The 19,955-nt window shown below is 37.2% G+C and overlaps 1 protein-coding gene across 1 annotated transcript; it reads right to left on the bottom strand.

Annotated features, from left to right (window-relative positions):
* Positions 1-11,475: 11,475 nt before the first annotated feature.
* On the bottom strand, positions 11,476-19,221 carry LOC114718080 (WPP domain-interacting protein 1-like). Its single transcript, XM_028903322.1, is given in 4 exon segments — positions 11,476-12,402; positions 17,782-18,625; positions 18,628-18,914; positions 19,092-19,221. Coding segments are annotated over 3 exon segments (1,797 nt in total). The 5' UTR covers positions 18,835-18,914; positions 19,092-19,221; the 3' UTR covers positions 11,476-11,656.
* Positions 19,222-19,955: the final 734 nt, after the last annotated feature.

Raw genomic sequence — 19,955 nt, 5'->3', positions numbered from 1 at the left:
CAGTGACATGGTTTGTATATGAGAGAAGCTTATGACTTAACCCATGCAGCTCTCTCATAGCGGGTCGATCCAACACCTTGTACTCTTACATGTGCCTATGACTTTAATTTATATCTCTATATATCTTTAAAATCATACTGGTCTTATTTCATCTTTGCTCCCACATAGATGACCGACCAGGGACATTTAGGATAAACCATGAGTTATCCAAGGATAGTCATCACAGTAAACATGCAAATAATATGATAACGTAATTAATAAATTTATAAATTAACAATGTTCAAAACATAATGATTGGCCCCTAGGGTACAATTTCCAACAACTATGATCATGAATACATGATATGATAACCTTTTTGGAATGTATATTAATGATAGAGTAGCTTTACGTGCAATTATGGTATGATTATAGTGAAAAACGAAATGCTGTTAGAATTAGTGAAAAAGGGGATAAAAATGGTCTAGATTTGACCAAACTTTAACCAACGAAGACCCTGGTCAAATGGTTGACTTTTTCCCTAAAATTTGGCATGCAAATAGATCATATTTTTCCCTTTAAAATGAGTGGTAAAGCGTCACAATCGGAGCTCTGTGTAAGAAGTTATGCCTTTTCAAAGTTAGGCAAAAATCCTGGAAAATAGAAAAATGACCAAATGAACAGTACTTTTCGAAATTGAAAACGGATGCGTTTCTGATTAAAGCGGAACCTGAGGTCATTTTTCCTTGATAGATGATGTTAAGAGCTTTGAGTGAGACTTGGAACGACCTTGTTTTGATTTTTCTAGAATTAGTTATGATTTTCCAAAGTTATGCCAAGTTTAAGGTTACGGTGAATAGTAATGCGGGAAAAGAAATTTTCAAACTCAGGTTTTTCAACCCGGTGACCTTAAATTGCGCTTCTGAATGTCTTAACTTGGCATAATATAAGGTCGTAAACGTAAGGTGTTACAACAGGGCTCCTGTCGAGATTCTTCAGTGACCACCCCGAGTGTTACTGGACCGTGCTCCAGATGTGGGGGTAGGCATGTGGGGCAATGCTGGGAGTGCTTTCGATGCCACCGGTGGGGACATATTGCCAGAAACTGTCCAGAGAGTCAGTCGACACCTCAAGCTAGTTGTTCTACTGTTCCAGGACGTGTCTATGCGATGACAAATGAGGAGGCTTCTGCATCTCCAAACTTGATTCGAGGTAACATTCTACTTGAGGGACATGTTATTTCTGCTTTATTTGACTCGGGTGCTACACACTCCTTTATTTCTGTGGACTGTGCTCAGAAGTTGAGCTTGCCTGTGGTTGAGCTACCTTATGACTTAAGAGTGTCTACTCCTGCTGGAGTCTCTATCGTAACTGGAAGAGCGTGTCTAGAGCTTGCACTTCAGTTTGAGAATCGAGATTCTATAATAGATTTGTTTTGTCTACCTCTGAAAGGTATCGACGTGATTATTGGCATGAATTGGTTGATGGCCAATGGAGCAATCCTTGATTGTAAAAGGAGATTGGTGACAATTCCGGTAGGTGCCTTATGTGCTAAGATGTCAAGTGGTCCGGTTTTGTTGTCAGCTGCTCAAGTAGAGAAGGCGGTGAGGAAAGGTGCCAGGCCTTCATTGTCTTCTTTTCAATTAGTGAGGATGAGGCAGGAGGAATTGAACAGATAGCTGTGGTGAGGGACTACCCCGAAGTGTTTTCGGAGGAGGTTGCAGGACTACCTCCAGAGCGGGAAGTGGAGTTCTCCATCGAGTTGGTTCCGGGAACCACCCCAATCTCCAAGGCTCCCTATAGAATGTCTCCTTCAGAGTTGGTCGAGTTGAAAAAGCAGCTAGAAGAATTGCTAGAAAAGGGACTTATCCGACCAAGTGTGTCACCGTGGGGATCGCCGGTTTTGTTTGTGAGGAAGAAAGATGGTAGCTTGAGGCTGTGTATCGACTACCGACAATTGAATAAGGTCACAATCAAGAACAAGTACCCGTTGCCTAGAATTGATGACCTATTGGACCAATTAGTCGGAGCATCAGTTTTCTCTAAGATTGATCTGAGATCAGGATACCATCAGTTGAGGGTACGAGCAGAGGACATTGCGAAAACGGCCTTTCGAACTTGTTATGGACATTATGAGTTTTTGGTGATGCCTTTTGGACTGACAAATGCTCCAGCTGTCTTTATGGACTACATGAATCGGATCTTCCGACCTTATTTAGACAGATTTGTGGTAGTGTTCATCGATGACATTCTGATTTATTCTAGAAGTGAGGAAGAACATTGAGAGCATCTTCACATCGCACTATGGATATTGAGGGATCACCAGTTGTATGCTAAACTGTCAAAGTGTGAGTTTTGGCTAAAAGAAGTGAAGTTCTTGGGTCATGTGGTGTTAGCTCAGGGAGTAGCAGTGGATCCTAACAAGGTGGATGCAGTACTTAAGTGGGAAGTCCCTAGATCGGTAACTGAGGTACGGAGTTTTGTGGGATTAGCTGGCTACTATTGGCGGTTCATCTAAGGCTTTTCTCAGATTGCAATGCCGTTGACTAAGTTAACCAAGAAGGATCAACCGTTTGTTTGGATGGAGAAATGTGAATCAGCGTTCCAAGAGCTGAAGACCAAGTTGACTACAGCTCCAGTGCTTACTCTTCCAATCCCCGGAGTACCTTATGTTCTTTACACCGATGCGTCACTAAAGAGTTTGGGTTGTGTGCTAATGCAGAACAATAAGGTGGTGGCATACGCTTCCAGGCAGCTAAGGCCACATGAGGAAAACTACCCAACCCATGACTTAGAGCTAGCGGCAGTAGTTTTTGCACTAAAGATCTGGAGGCATTATCTGTATGGCTCCCAGTTCGAAGTCTTCAGTGACCATAAAAGTTTGAAGTACTTGGTGGATCAGAAAGAGTTGAACAATCGGCAACGTCGTTGGATGGAGTTCCTGAAGGACTATGATTTTGAGATTAAGTATCATCCTGGAAAAGCAAATGTGGTAGCAGATGCTCTGAGTAGAAAAGCAGTGCATGTGTTCTGTATGAGCTTAAAGGAACAATTCTTGCTCGAGGAGTTATTAGAGATCCCAATTGTACTGTCGGAGCAGGCTACTTTATGTGCAGTGCTTGGAGATTATGAATTCTATCAGGATTTACGAGCGGCTCAATGGGAAGATGATCAGTTGGTAAAGATTCGGGTAGAATTAGAGGATGGCCCAGTACAGGACTATGAACTTGGAGATATGGGCATCCTGAAGTATAAGAATCGAATTTGTGTTCCCCAGGATGAGGAGATTAAAAGAACTATCCTAGAGGAGGCTCATCGAAGCCGTTACGCCATCCACCCCAGAGCAACCAAGATGTACCATGACCTAAAGCAGCAGTATTGGTGGCCTAACATGAAGAAGGAAGTGACTGACTTCGTACTTCGGTGTCTGGCTTGCCAGAAGGTCAAGATAGAGCATCAACGACCTGGAGGTTTGTTACAAGGGCTAGAAATTCCTTAGTGGAAGTGGGACAGCATCTCGATGGACTTCATTGTAGGTTTGCCAAGGACACCCGAAGGTTATGACGCTATTTGGGTGGTGGTGGACAGATTGACAAAATCTGCTCACTTTTTACCCTACAAAGTCAATTATACCTTGGAGAGAATGGCCAAGTTGTACATGGATGAAATCGTCAGGCTTCATGGTGTTCTGTTGAGTATAGTCTCGGACCGAGATCCGCGCTTTACTTCTAACTTTTGGAAAGCGGTGAATGCGGCTTTGGGTACTAAATTGAAATTCAGTACAGCATATCACCCGCAGACCAATGGACAGACCGAGCGGACAATTCAGACGTTAGAGGATATGTTGAGAGCTTGTGCCATTGAATTCAAGGGGAGTTGGATTGATCACCTACCCTTAGCTGAGTTTGCCTACAACAACAGCTACCATGCCAGCATCCAGATGGCCCCTTATGAAGCACTCTACGGCCGGAAGTGTCGATCGCCTCTTTGTTGGACGGAACTAAGTGAAAGAACGGTTTTAGGACCAGACTTAGTAGATGCCACTACAGAGAAGATTGAGGTCATCAAGCAGAAGTTGTTGACAGCTCAGAGCCGGCAAAAGAGTTATGCTGATAGGAGGAGGAGACCATTGGAATTTTGTGAGGGTGACCATGTGTTTTTGAGGGTCACGCCTACTACTGGTATTGGGAGGTCCATTAAAGCGAGAAAGTTATCTCCTAGATTTCTTGGACCATTTGAAATTCTAGAGAGAATTGGAGAAGTAGCCTATCGAGTTGCTTTGCCACCGCACCTGTCCAACGTACATGATGTGTTTCATGTGTCCCAACTCAAGAAGTACCACCCTGATCCGTCTCACATCTTAAAGCCTGAGGAGGTGGAGCTAGATGACAACCTAACTTACCAGGCTGAACCGGAAAGAATCCTTGATGTGAAGGATAAGTAGTTGAGGAATAAGACCATTCGATTGGTGAAAGTCTTCTGGAAGGGCATGAGTCCTGGTGATGCCACCTGGGAGACAGAGGAAAGGATGCGACGTGATTACCCTTGTTTGTTTTCTTAGTAAGTGTTTTGTGTTTGTTTGTGTGGTGTTCTGTGTGATTGCTTGAATTTTGGGGACAAAATTCCTTAGTTGGGGAGAATTGTAACATCATAAGTTTTTATCGGGTTTTAATAGCCTCTTTTGGTTGATTTTGAGGATAGATTAGCAATTTAATCTTGATCTTGGTGTTTGGGTTGAATTTGAGGTTTGTTGGAGGAATAGGTGAACGTACCCCTCTCAGGGTATGTTCACTTCGCCGCGGCGCACCAGGGGTTCCAGGTAGGCTTTGTGTTTCAGGAAGGTTTGGCTGCGGCGAAGTCTTGGGGATGCCGCGGCGAAAGGTAGGGGTATGTCGCGGCGAATGTTTTCTGGGCGAGCGAGAGTTTCCTCTCGGGAAGCTTTCGCCGCGGCGAAGTCGGGTTTTCAGGTGAGTAATCGTTCTCGGGATTAGTTCGCCGCGGCGAAGGGTGCCAAATCTATATAGTCGCAGGAGGGGTTCAGTGTGCGAAAATTAGAAAATCTGAAGGAGGAGAGAGGTGCTCTGCTAGGGTTTCGTTGTTGAGGCTTGGGAAAGACATTTCTAAGGATCCATTACCTCAAGTAAGTGATTTTAACCTCTAATCTACTTTCTTTCTTGGAATTTCTGAAGATTTTTGGTGGAACCCTAGGATTTTCTAGGTTGTGATGGAGCTGAGGTTTTTGACCGATTGTTTTGAGTTTAATTGATTGCATTGGGTTAGTTTAAGTATTTAATCGGTGTAGTTTCCTTGGATTTAAAGAATCTTGAATTTTTGGAGTTAGGGTTTATGGAGATATGTGATTTGGGATTGAGAATGATAATGTAGAGGTTGATTTTGAGTTTTGTGAATTGGGTTATGTTAAGGAGGGTTTAATTGGATGTTTAATCGGTTTAGATTGTTGTTAGAACCTCAATTGTTCAAAATAGATGTTTGGGTGTAGAATTCCTATAGTGGGTCCTTGAGGTTATGAATTTTAATTGATGTTTGAAAAGGAATTAAGGTTTTAATGGATTGGTATGGTCATGGAGTGTTGCCTTGATAGTTATACCCTTTGAGTTGGGTAGAGTTTGGTGGGAGATAGGAATTTTGTGTCCCCAAGTGTTGTTTTTGGCCACATTATTAGTTTGAAAGCTAATATATGTTGGTTGTGTGTTTGTGTGCTTGTGTAGACCGGTTGTGAGTCTTGGTGGTGCACGGAGCCACATCGTTGGTTTATTGTTCCTTGCTCAGGCGAGAGGTAACCACTTTCCAATCCTTAGTACTTGCTTCTGTGATATTGTGAGTAGATTTGTGTTTTGTGCTCCAAGTAGTAATTGTGTTCAAACTATATGTTGTATATAGAAAAGGAAAACCGTCTTGTGGGGTTTTGATTGATGATAAATGAAATCTTGAAATTGTGAAGGATATGCCACTGAATGAAGTTACTTATGAGATGTTCAATTACTATTTGATTAAGGTTTGAGCATGATGCATGATTTGGGAATTGGTGAGAGTTTTTGATATTTACTACAGTAAGGCCTCCATTAATGCATGATGGTTGGCTCAGTACGTCCCCATAGTGAGGGATAGGCCTTTTGGCTCCCTACGTCTCCCAGAGTGAGGGATAGGCCTATTATGGCTCCTTACGTCCCCCATAGTGAGGGATAGGCCGGGTTCGGCTCTTGAAAATCCCCCAAAGTGAGGGATATGGTTGATGGGATTGCATCATTGCACCGGCATTAATTGTTGTGGCTATCATTTTATAATATTACTTGTGAACTGCCCCACTTGACACCTCACGAGCACCTATTTAGTAGTACCTTGAATTGGAATGGTTGGTTACTGGGACTTTGTCTCACCCCGTGGTTTACAATGTTTTCAGGTGAAGTTTCTAGGCGTGCGCCTTCGGGAAGAGACGCAGAGGCTTAAGCTTGGTTAGCTTTAGGCCTCTAGCCTTTGTTTATGTATGAATATGTTGTATATTGCCACAGTTAGGGTTCTTTGAAATATTTTGATTACCTGGCCTAATTGTAAATTGGAGAATATGTTATCTCCTCGTTTTAGTTGGCCGGAGGCCATTTCTATTGTGTTATGAAACTTTGTTACATGGTTGAAAACTAATTGGATGGGCTGCTTTTGATGTATGTTGTTACCCGGGGCTGGAGGCTCGGAGGCCCAGTAGATTATGAATGAATGATCTCAGTTGCATGCAACGGACTTTGAGTTGGAATCGAGTTTACATGTTAATTCAAAATTTATGCAAATTTCTTCCTACTATGGTAGTTCATTTAACAGATTTCCTTTTCTACCATAGTAGTGATTTTGTGATGAGTTATAATGTTATGAGGTTAAGGGTCTTTACACATTCAATTTTAACCTATTTGTATCCAAGAGAATGAAAATCTTGTCACTATTTTGAAATTGTGTGAAACTACCCTTGTTAGCCTTGATTTCATGTGAGGATTCTAGAAAACAAGACAGTGTTATGAAATTCAACTATTTAAGCACTAATCATAAGCCCATTCAATTTTAGCCTATTTGAGGTCAATAGAATAAAAGTCTCATAACTATCTTCAAACTTAGTAGAAAGACCCCCATTAGGCTCGATTTAGCATGAGGATTCTAGAAAGCAGGAGGGTGTGGCCAAATTCAACCATTTGGGCACTGATCTAAAACCCATTCTAGCCTATTTAAGGCCAATAGAACAAAAGTCTCATAACCATCTCGGAATATAATGGAAACATCCCCTAGGCTCGATTTTGCATGAAGATTGTATAAAGCAAGACAACATTGCAAAATTCAACTATTTGAGCATTCATCATAAGCCCATTCAATTTTAACCTCTTTAGATCCACTAGAACAAAAGTCTTGTAACTATCTTAGAATTCGGTGAAAACACACATGTTAGGCTCAATTTCGTGTGAGGATTCAAGAAAACAAGAAGGCATTGCGAAAGTAACCATTTGGGTGTAACACCACAACTTCTAACCATATAAGTGACCAAATGATGGTAAATGGGACCACATTTCATGGCATTAAGATTAGAAAATGAAGTTTTCAAAAATTTTCTTTTCTATTTACTATTCACTTGGTAGCCTTAGAATTTTGGCTAAGTTTGAAAATTTGTAACTAATTCCAGAAGAATCAAAATGATGTGGTTTTAGTTTTCATTTGAAGCTCTATCATTTTTTACTTATGAAAAATATCTATTGTTCCATTTACTTTTCCATTCGGGCTCCATTTCATCTCTAAAATGTATTGTTCATATAGGCAATTTCTATTTCCAGATTTCTTACCATAACTTTAAAATTCATAACTTTTAACACTCAACCCTAAATTGGGTGATTTACCACCCTATTTAAAGTTTGAAACATGTAATTTAAAAATACCAAGTATCACAATCAGGTTCATTCATTAGTTCAGAAAACTTGCAGACATTGAATCATGACTTTTCAAGCTTCTATAATCTCTTATTTAGCATAATTTTGGAAAATATAACCCTTAGCTATGCAAATTCAACTAAACATCATTCATGCTAGTATATACTCATACATTAGCTAAGTCTACGCAAAGACAAGGCTCTTGTCTCATACATTCATCCATCATAATTTACAACATTCACATCATTTAATTCAAAAGTTCACAAGACATAACATTCATGCAAATCTTCATTGCTTCTCCAAGTTCTTCCCTTTGCTTATTGAAGGTCACCCTATTTGGTGTCATTTTGAACATGATAGGAATAAGACTTCATGAAAATTTCAATAGCAAAAATAATAACAGTAATGTCAACAATGTAAAGTTATCACATAGTATACATTAACTGTTATGCCATGGAAAGGGAACACATGTTCATACCATAAAGTAGACTCATTTATGCATATTGCCAAGGCATCAAATGCAAAGAGTTTAGCAAATGTCATTATCATCAATAGCTCAACCATATCATGGCATAGAACACATAACAAACAACCAATACAAGTAACATTGAAGTTAGATGTTCTTGCTACCGTTTACAAAGTCTTGATTCTTGCTTCTCTTCCCTTGAATTTGAAGTCGTCATTGCCAATGCTCAACCGATCATGTAATAGGGACATTCCAAATATCAACTCAACAAATTCAATAACTTAAACCCTTAACCTTGATATTTGATTTTTAGGGTTTTAGTATCATCTTTATTAACATAATTCCCACATACTTTTCTTAGATAATTTTGCGTGTAAAATCCATATTTGAACTTGAAATTATTAAAATCCAATTGCTTCCTATCCATCTTGACTTGGCTGAATGCATAAAGTTTAGAGTTCAAATTTTTCATTTTCAATTATAACGCTCCCAAGCACTTTTTCTCAACATTACCTTATACAATTTCACCTTCTAAACTCATGGGAAGCATCAAATTAATATGAATCAAACTCTAAGCCCAAGTACTCATATTGACTTAACCCTATGCTCTAGGAAACCAACAAAGAAATCTTTCATAGATCATGCATTAACACAAGATTCAAGCCTTTTCCTATCACCTAACCATTCAAATCATGATCAAGCTTTCTCATATCAATTTGAGCAGCATGGAGACGTAGGTTTTCTAGCCTCTAATCCCTAACAAAAACCATATTCAAGCTTACTAATACATAGGGCAACATAAACTACAATAAAGTCCATAATCTTACCTTGTTTGGAAGCTTGAAATTGCCTAAGACCTCTTGTTCTTCCTCTTCTTCTTGCCTAGGTCAAAAATTTCATCTTCTTCTCCTCTCGATTTGGCCAAAAATCTTGGTACAATTGGAGGAGTAATTTTTCAAAAAATAAACTCCAGGTTGCTCCTCCATCAATTTTGCAATGTTGCACCATATTAAATAATTTTTCGGGTCCTAACCTACCTAATAACACTAACATATGTTATATTATCCTTATCTTGATGTTTTGCTCCCTCTTTTATCATAAATAACTTCATGTGATGTTATGATGACAATAATTGTTTAGTTATAAAGTGCCTCTAAGGTTTTTGTTCCTTAACGGAAAATCAAATACTTTATTCCACTGTAACTTTGACCAAATGCTTCTTGATATTTCCTGGTCTGAAAATTCACCCCTCTACTTCATTAATTTCCTTTTATTATGGGGAAGTTATCTATTTCTTCTCAGACCAAAACTCAACCTGTAGATACCTCTTTTCAAAATTTTGAATAATGCCCCTTTCAATAAAAATTTCACTTTAAATATTTTTAAAGCCAATTTCTTCACTTCCAAGAGTCGGGAATAATTTTATAATTTTCTATAATCTCCAAACTATTGTCTCTCATTTCTATCTAATTATTTAAGGCCTCCATATAATTAAAATAATTGACTTTGACAATTTTTTTCTAATTAGCCAAAATTCCCATAAACAGCAGAATTTCTAAAAATCCCTTAAATTCATTCTGGGAGTATTTCTATCATTTTTAACCTCAAATTGGCCTTTATACCTCATTTCCTATTTTTAAAATCTTTTTTGAGATTTCAAGCACATTTTTCGTCATTACCTTTTTCGGCTTGAAACTTTTTAAAATTACAGTTTAGTCCCTACTAGAGTTTAACCTTAAAGATCATCTCATTAAGGCCTCTAAAACCACTTCTGGCTTATAATCACTCAATTTCTCATATTCAGCCCCCGAGACTCTATCTTCCCCATCCCTTGGTCCCAGAAAAATTTTACTTTGCAATTTGGTTTCTAAAGGCCATCCTAACTTCCTATACCGTTTCTAGGACTCTAGGATTCTACGAAAAGGGATATGATAACCTACTCATTTGATACTATTTCTTGCACTTCTAGACCCAAAATTTGGAATGTTACTTGACAAGTTCTTATTCAATCAGGGATGATTATAAGTTTCTTTCATAATCTGCCATTTATTCTTGTAATTCAATACTCTTTTTGACACCTATTATGGTTTTTTTCTTTACTGTTTAAATACTTGCTGTGTTTGTGAAAATTACTGCATCAAGCAATGCCAACTGCAAATGTTTTTACGGCACATCCTCTCAATTCTTCTGCCGTTGTCCCTTTTGGTTGTGATGATGATAAAACTTCTGAGCATATATTTATCTCACGTCTTCATGTTAAGACAAAATGGTTGTTTTTCAGTCAAGTTTTAAGGGTGCTCTTTTTCTTGCCGTTTGAATTGGTTGAAATCTACACTTTATGCATTTAACCTAGATGGCCTTCAGAACAATATGCAAGGAATAATTATCCTTAATATCATCTAGCATAAGAGAAACACTGTTACTCATAACAATATCATTCAGTTGCCACACCACGTCATTAGAGTAGCCCTTGACATTTTAACATTTTCATCTATGGCTTTCTCTAGTGAGAAAACAAAAGACACTACCACTTCCAAACCAAGTACTCCGCAAATGATTACCTCTTTGAAAAAATATTGTTCCATATTGATTCAGAAGAGCAAAGTTCACCAAAACCAAAGAAAAAGGTGCAATGTCATATTAGCATTTCTAATTCGGGACAACCACCACATCCTGGCATTTCATGTACACTTGTTACACACCCTTTTATTGAATTATTTGCAAAAGACGCGTTCATGACACTACACAGAACTCCTTGAAATCATTTGCATCAACCATAGGCACTTTAACCTGACATCTTACCATCATCACCAATCAGACATTTGGCAAGATATAAGAATGATGTTATCTAGCTTTATAAGATTTCCTCTTCTTTAGCCCGACCCTCCCTTCTCCATTCCATTACTAATAATTATGTAGGGGACTGTAAGTTTCTCCCGTTTTACTATCATTTTCCACTTTCATCCCCCCCCCCAAAAAAAAAAAAAAAAAAAGTAAAACTAGGAAATAGGTAAAATTTGATAAAACTAGAACCACACAAACATATCACTCAGCAAATGGAGAAATTAGCATGAAGAATCGCCATACTAAACTATTAAAGATAAGCTGCGGACAAAACGACAATAAACAACTGCATAAAAAGCCAAAATTTCGACGAATGAGTTACAGGTGTGAATAAAATTGATTTCCAAGCAAGACAGCAAATATCCCCCTCTGGAAGATAATGAAATTTTAGCTACATTCATAAACAAAGAAAATTTTGAGGATACAGAAAATGGAACATTGTTCCGCAGATTTATGTGGGTACAACCACCCTCGCATTGGGTGCCAACTGTGACATAAAAAGCCAAAAGGCCACGATTAACAAGATAAACTGTATCCAAAAGCAAAAAGTCACCTTATATACTCGTTTTTGCATCATAATAGTCTCCTCGACCTCTAAGCTTCCATCATGAAGATTTTCCAACTCTTCTGATTGGTTCTTCAGCACTGAAGCCTTACTCTGTGCCTCACTAAGCTTGGGCAGAACCTGGGTTCGCTTCCCAGACAGCACTTCTTGTTCCTCCAATTGTTTAAGGCGAAAACCTGTTTCAACCTTCAAATCATGCATCATCTTTGTGATCAACAGGCATTCAACCTCAGATTCAATCTTTTGCCTAAAAATGTCATCAAGATCAAAAACCGCATCCCCAAATTCTTCCGATAAATGCACAAGGGTACTAGATTCTACACTAGGAAACCTGTTATTTCTCAGGGATGTTTCAAGTTCAGCTATCCTGGAATTCTTGACAGCAAGTGTTCTCTGTGTTTCCTCCAACTTGAGTTCTAAATTATTTACATTTTTGGTCAGGCTCATCACCTGACATTCGAAGAAACTTGAAGCGGTTTGTTTAGTTCCTTCTTCTTCAGACTGATCAGATAAGGATGACTCGTGAAATTTGGGATCAACAGCGCCAATATCAGCAGCTGCAGTGGCACCCTTAATTGAGTCATCATCTGGCGAGACATGTTCATGCCCAATCTCCCTAAACTTCTGGACTTCTGCAAGAATGCACAGATTGGTTACAGAACAATTTTTAAAGAAAAAGCTAACTTCAGAATAAAATATCAGAAAATTTTTCACCCTTGTTCTTCACAAATATGCAGAGCAATCGGTTTGAGAAACAAGCAGCCAGCAAATTCAAAACAGTTTTATAAAGAAGCTCACCATATAAGCCGTTTTCTTTTGGGTTTCGCTGATATATATATTGAAAATGAAATCATAAACCCTGAAACTATTTTCAACTTCACTGAAAAGTGGTTTATTTCCAAGCTCACCATATAAGTCATTTTCTTCAGTTCATCCAAACAGGGTGGTGCTGCAAAAATAGTTAAACCAGTTCTTAAATAAATTCCTAAGCAGGCTAGGAGCTTGTTTGTTACAAATTAATGGTGATTCCATTTTTTCCTTCATTCCATAAGAACAAGTCTTCCCCAAGATTTCTACAAAAAAGGACAGATTGAGTCTCAATTCTAGAAATATAATATCCTTTCCTTGTGGTGTCTGTTTATCCTTAGCTATATCTCCTTCCCCAAAAAAACATAGAACAACCATTCTTTTCTGAGGGTTAAACATGGCAATGCCTTGCAACTAAAAATGAATAAAATTTGGTTTCATTCCTAATTATCCTTAGTCAAGCTACAATTCTAGATACCTAGTGTAACAAGGGAACGGAAAGAGGGGAACCAAACATAGATCCAGAAAAGGTCCTTTCCATTTTAATGAAAAGGAAAGCACGCCTGAAATCCAGGCAGACGGGAGGTAAGAACCTCTACAGTAATGGAAGTCCTGTGTCTTAGCCAATGTATGACTAATGGTCTTGCATCAAATTCCCAACCCCATACCCCTTCTCTGTTTTCCCCCATTCTGGGCTTTACCACAGCGATCCACAAAGAATGATTTTTGCGGCTTGACTATATTTGGAGTAAGATAAACTCGAAATATATCCTTTACATGATCACTCAAGGCTCATTAAATAATGACACAACCATGAAAAGAAAAATCTTGAAAAGCATATAACAAGTGACGGGGACAAAAATATAAATTATAATATCAAGGCAAACAATAACATAGCAAAAAGATGTAAACAGAAAAAATTGCTCATGGACCTAATAAAGCTTTACCGTGGCACCCAATCAAATGAATATAAAGTCTTGAAAGAAAAAACACACAAGAGATGAGAATAGTTAGGGGCCAAAACATACATATCAGATGAAAAAATCTTGTCATTATGAACAGAGAGCAGTCTGCTATATAATTATAATTATAAATTAGAAAATACTTAAATAGGATATAAATAGGATAAATAGAATTTAAATGGTATTAGTAGAGATTTAGATAGGATTTTATTTTATTTTATTAGTAGGATTTGGATAGATTAGGATATTTTGATAATAATAGGATATTTATTTAGATTTATATCTAGGAAATATGGCAAATAAAAACCCCCCAATATGTGAAATTGCGATTTGGGATCCTCAATTTGGAAAATGACAAATAAAGACTCAATCCCATATTACAAATATAAAATCTTGGTGAAATGCCTCTTGGCCAAGTGACAGTTGACTATGGAAAATGACAAGTTCATTTTAGCAAATGACAATTTTAGCAGACCAAATCACAACTTAACTGAGGGCATGCCAAATGACAAGTTGACTGTAAAAAAATAACAAGTTCACTCTAGCGAATGATGACTTTAGTAGACCAAATCACAATTTGACTGGGAGCATTTCAAACATTTCACCAAAATTTCATATTTGCAATATGATACCGGATCTTTATTTGTCATTTTCCAAATTAAGGGTCCTAAATCACAATTTCATATATTAAGGGGTCTTTATTTGCTATTTTCCCTCATATCTATTAGGGCTTTTGCTTATAAATAAGTATCCACTATCCTTTGTAACTCAATTTTGTAATGTGATATGGGTACAAGTTATTCAATTCTTTTGGTTTTCTGTTCTTCTCTAATTCTCCTCTGATTATCTTACTCTTTTCCTTTCTCTTTTTTCTTTCTCTCTCCTATTTCTTTACTTTTCATAATAGTGGTATTAGAGCCTTACACTCCTCGGCCACCATCATTGAAAATATATGGATTCTCTCACATCTACCATACCAAAAATGAATCCCATAGCGGAACAAATCCAAAACATGGTTCGACAGCTTGAAGAAATAAGTAGGTGTATGGCGTGAAACTCTACCAATATTAAAGCAAGAGTTAGTAGACTTGCGAAAAGATTAGAAAGCTAAAAAGACAAGAAAAGCCTTAGAATATCAAGAAGAAAGCTTGACAGCTCAAGAAGGTATGGAAGTTCAAGAAGCAAATATGTCATATCAAGAAGAGTCCATGGAACCAAAAGAGTCATTAGAATTCAATGAGCAAACAACGACCGCCAACCAAATGTTTGACGAAGTGCAAGAACCTCTTGAGGATAATGATAACATAAAGAAAAATCTTCCGTATGGGTACAGAAGTGAAGAAGAAAGTTCTGATGATTGAGCAAAAAGACTTGGCAGTTCAAGATACGATGAAAACACCCTTCACCATGCCAATGACAACTCTGATAGGCTTAACAAAGGAGAAGTCAAAGACAAAACTCCAAACAAGAATGTGTTTTGCATTTATGTGCCTTGCCTTTCAGAAAAGGATTTAAAACTCGTTGCTACTATCGATCAATTTTAATTGGGTTTCTCCTACAAGATGCTTGGTTCAGATTTGGTTCAAACGCAAATTAATTACGATGTTCCTTGGCGCTAATTTGGGACTAGTTTTTGTGTACTTGACCTTTGAGGGCAAAGGTCTTTTGGGGAAGAGATATTGTTACATAATTATAACTATAATTATAAATGAGAACATATTTTGGATAAATAGGATTTAAATGATATTAGTATAGATAGGATTTAATTATATTAGTAGAATTTGAATAGATTAGGATATTTTGATAATATTAGGATACCTATTTAGATTTATATCTATTAAGGCTTTTGCTTATAAATAAGTACTCGCTGTCTTTTGTAACTCAGTTTTACAATGTGATATGATTAGAAGTTATTCAGTTCTTTTGGTCTTCTATTCTTCTCTAATTCCCCTCGGATTCTCTTATTCTTTTCCCTTCTCTCTCCTATTTCTTTACTTTACATAACAAAATTCAAGGTTTAAAACAAGTTATCCAATGAGATTTTGTTGATTTCTTATACTGAATTTGGATTAAAGCCATCGAGATAACATATGCATATGTATATTAAAGCCATCGAGATAACATATGCATATGTTTAGAATTATTTATTCGTATTGTCTAAAAGTTTACTGGATCATCACCAACCAATACCAACAGCTCCAAAATAACTTCATCGTATCCTCAAATCATTCCTCAAGTATCAAAGTTTAAATACCTAAACTCTATTATACATGAGGATGGAGAAATTGATGGAGACGCTTCTCATAAAATACAAGCTAACTGGTTAAAGTGGAAGAAAGCCACCAGAGTTATTTGTGATGAGAAAGTACCTGGGAAGCTTAAGGAAAAATTTTATCAGACTGCTATAAGACCAGTTATATTATATAGTAGTGAAAATTGGGTGATAAAAGGAAAACAAGAGCACAAAGTTGGGATAGCAGAAATGAAGATGTTGAGATAGATATATGGTCATACAAGAAAAGATAAGATTCAAAATGAAAATATCAGAACATGAGTCGATGTGGCACCTATCCAAGAGAAAATAGTTGAAAATCGCTTAAGATGGTTTGGACATGTGTAGAGATGGCCATTAGATGCCCCAGTAAGGAGGGTAAATTAGACAATATGGAGTCCCATAAAAAAAAAATAGAGGAAGATTGAGAAGAACGCTCAATGAGGTCATTGAAAGAAACCTCCTGGTCAACATATTTAAGGACTGGGTTATTGACAGAGCACAATGGTATAGTGCGATTCATGTAACCGACCCCACCTAGTAGGATAAAGCTTGTTGTTGTTGTTGTTATTGTCGTTGTATCCTTAACATGCAAACAACTTGCCGTCTAGAAAATGCAAATAATGGCAAACACGTGGACTACAGTGTCAAACCATTTATCGATTAAACCAGAGATGGTAGATCTGAGAATACTTTTCCTTGATGGCTGCTTCTCCATATATGCTATTATCATACACCCAGCAGAATGGTTCATCGACAACAGTCTCTAATTTGATATGACTGGATTAATAAAAGATTTCCCATAATGACCAGAATAGACCAGCAGTTTTTACAGACAAAAAATCAGAAATCAGTGAATTAAATACCTCCTAATCAAATATTAAAAGCTCACATTATCAATACTTTGCTCTCAATATTTGAAAGAATGGGGGAACTCCAGGTAAGAAAATGTCATTTTCCTATGATGAGCAAGACAGGTGATTGTCAAACGGTAAAAATATCAGAACCATGACCTTATTAATTGTATAATCTACTGGCTGTAAACATAGTGCCTCCGTCAAAATGCTCCCCATCAACACCCGTTCCCCCAGCATAAAATCCTTCAAAAACACCACATTTCTATCAAGACGCTTCACATATAAACAGCAAATTCATTTCAATAATTATTTACACTTTTTGATTCAAAATGCTGATTGCCATTGATTATGAGGACTAGTGTGGGAAACCTAAGCCCCACATTGAACAATATGGGATACTCTTTAAGCAGGTTTATTCCCGCATCTTAATAGCTAGCTAGTAAAAGACTGGATTTATTATCTCATGTTCGCCTTTTGTAAAAAAATACCAATGCCTTTGATGGAGGATTATTCATCCCATTTATTAAAGTTGGTGGTCCCTAGGCAGTGGTTTTGGAAAGGGCTAACTATGGAAAGTCTTGACTAGTGAAAGATTCTGACCGGCCAGACAATAAGGAAAGTGTCACTTGAACGAAGTATCATAGAGTGTAGACCCCAAGAGTCCAAGAGATTATATAGCCATACCAGATTCTTCCCCTTCCTCCTTAACCACTATAATCATCTAATATTTATGAAAAATAACAATATGTTTACAATCATTTGTAATCATTGCTTTGGTTTAAGCCACTTATATGACATCACAATTGCTATTGCGTCCTTAATCATCATTACAACATATTATGTACCAGTTCGATTTTGGAATAAAACATTCCATAAACTCATGCGCACCTACTGTGAATCCAAGTTAGTAATTGTAACTGTGAAACAATTTTGGTGAACCACAATTTGTTTTGTACAATATAACTTGCAGAAAACAGTTCAAGAATTTTGAAAATATAGGAAACCCTTGAAGAATAACAGCTTAACCGGTTAAGCAGCAAGAATTTATACTACAAATACCTATCTACAGAAAATCGACAGGCTGAAGCATCAGAGAAATGGGGAGGAACAAACCTTCTGCAAGTGCCTGCTGTACAGACTGGAGACTACGAATAGATTCAGCTAAAGGATCTTCAACTGTCGAAGACAGTTTATTGTCACTTTTTTCTTCCTTCAAATCCCAAGAAAATTTTGAGGCTAAATTCCCCTGGAAAAGGTCTTCGTCTTCTACCACGTTTTCTTTGCAATATCCAGCTTGAACTTCGTCAAGAAAATGTTCACCAGCGTGAGCATCACCACTGTTACCTTCGTAATAAAGATTTGGCCCTCCACTATGTTTTCCGTTACTAGTCACTGTAAAGGCACCTCGATTAAAGTTGGAACTTCTTGAATCAGAATCCATACTGGAATGAGAACTTTTCTTCCTCGCTTTTACTCTTTCGCCTCTAAGTTTTTTACTGCTCTCAACCTGTCCCTTTCCATGTGGAACCTTTTGAGTTGAATTCGAAAAATCATTAAAATTGGTGTTCCTACTCTGGCTATTTTCCTTCGCATACCCCAATAGGTCATACCTCGAGTGGGGCGCACTACCTGCTGTTGATGATTTGCTACTCCGATCTTCACTGTTTTCAGAATCCGTCCCAGCTGCAAAAGCAGATCCAACTGCATATCTGGAATCTGAACTAGAACCACGGACTGTAAAGCCATCAGTAAACCCAACATTTTTTAACGCATTTGACGATCCAATAGAGCCCTCGCTATTCTGTTGAATATCATGCGGGAAAGGCTGGGCTTTAGTTGAATTGGCAGCACCAGACAAACCTCGTTTCAAGAATTTGCTAGAATCTAGATGTGTACTTTGATCCTTAACAACATCTCTCTTAATTCTCCTCCATTTCTTCAATCCATAGCCTTTAGTAGTCGAGGTGAAGTCCCAGGAGGATTTGTTTCGCTCAGACGCTGAGGCCCATCACTATCTAATCCAGCAAGTTTTCCTTTTTGATCTGGTGAATCTCCATTAGGACAAGAGAGATTGCTCTCAGTCTCATTTTCACCGTCATGAGGCGATTCGTTCTGCCTGACTTCATTATCCTCCACAGAGACTGAGCATTCACTTTCCAAATCCATAGCAATAGTCAATGCCCTCCGTCAAAATTGTTAGATCAATCGAGAGAATTCAAGTGGATAAGCAAATCCAGATGAATAATCTGAGAATTCATGAAATGAATTATAGTTTCAGTAAGCGATGCATCAATTCTGAATACATATATTAACTAGCTATGAAAATATGCACAAGATGAGATAGAAATTAAGCGGGAATCAGTGACGGAAAGGGTAAAGAATCTATGGTACCAGCGGCAATCAATTCTGAATACATATATTACCATTTGCTGAATGACCTTCCTAATAAATGGATGATGCACTCGAATCGAAGGAAATAGAAACCCTAAACTCTCCATCGGTTTCGACGTAGAATAGCATTGGGCATCTTTAACCTCTAAATGCTTCGTATTCTGACCCAAAAAAGACCTTGCATGATCTTTCTCTTCGCACAAGATTACCTCGATTTACAAAAAAAAAAAAAAAAAAACATCTTTTAAAAGTATTTTTTACAAATACCAAACACCCCTTTATTAAAATCGCCATTTTATGTTTATTCACCTTAAAATTGAAATCTTATTAAAATATACAAGGATATGTAGTAATAATAACAATAATAATAATCTCATGTCCCTTTTTAAATTCAAACAATAAATATATAAAAATAGAAAAAAATTTTAAAATACCCTTATTATGGGAGAACGTATAAGAAAGAGAATAAAAATTATTATAATAAAAATAATTATAAAAAAGAGAAAATGTGGGATGAAAAGAGATTATATTAAAATATAATATTCAAAACATTTGTTATCTAAAAAATGATATTTTGGAAAAAAAAATTAACTATTAAAATAAGTTTTTAATAGAGGCAAAATAGAAAACTTGTTATAAAATTTTAAGACAACTTGCAAATATTACTTATATTTAATAACAATAAAGAGATGGTAGTTGTTGTTTATAAAAAGAGATGGAAAGAATAATAAATACTCATAAATACTTATTTAGAGAATTAATTGTCCATGGTTCTTGAATGCAGAATTAGCCTTTTATGCAGTACTGGGAATATGTAGGGCCGTAGGCTCAAACAAGCCAGCCCTCCAGGGCTAAATTTTCAGAAATGTCCCATTCTGCGATACCCAACTTTTAAG

This window comes from Neltuma alba, unplaced genomic scaffold (genome assembly GCF_004799145.2).
Source record: "Neltuma alba isolate B1F8T4 unplaced genomic scaffold, ASM479914v2 tig00011804_pilon, whole genome shotgun sequence".
Taxonomy (NCBI): domain Eukaryota; kingdom Viridiplantae; phylum Streptophyta; class Magnoliopsida; order Fabales; family Fabaceae; genus Neltuma; species Neltuma alba.
Note: the sequence above shows the minus strand (reverse complement) of the source record. Positions and strands in the feature narration are given on the sequence as shown.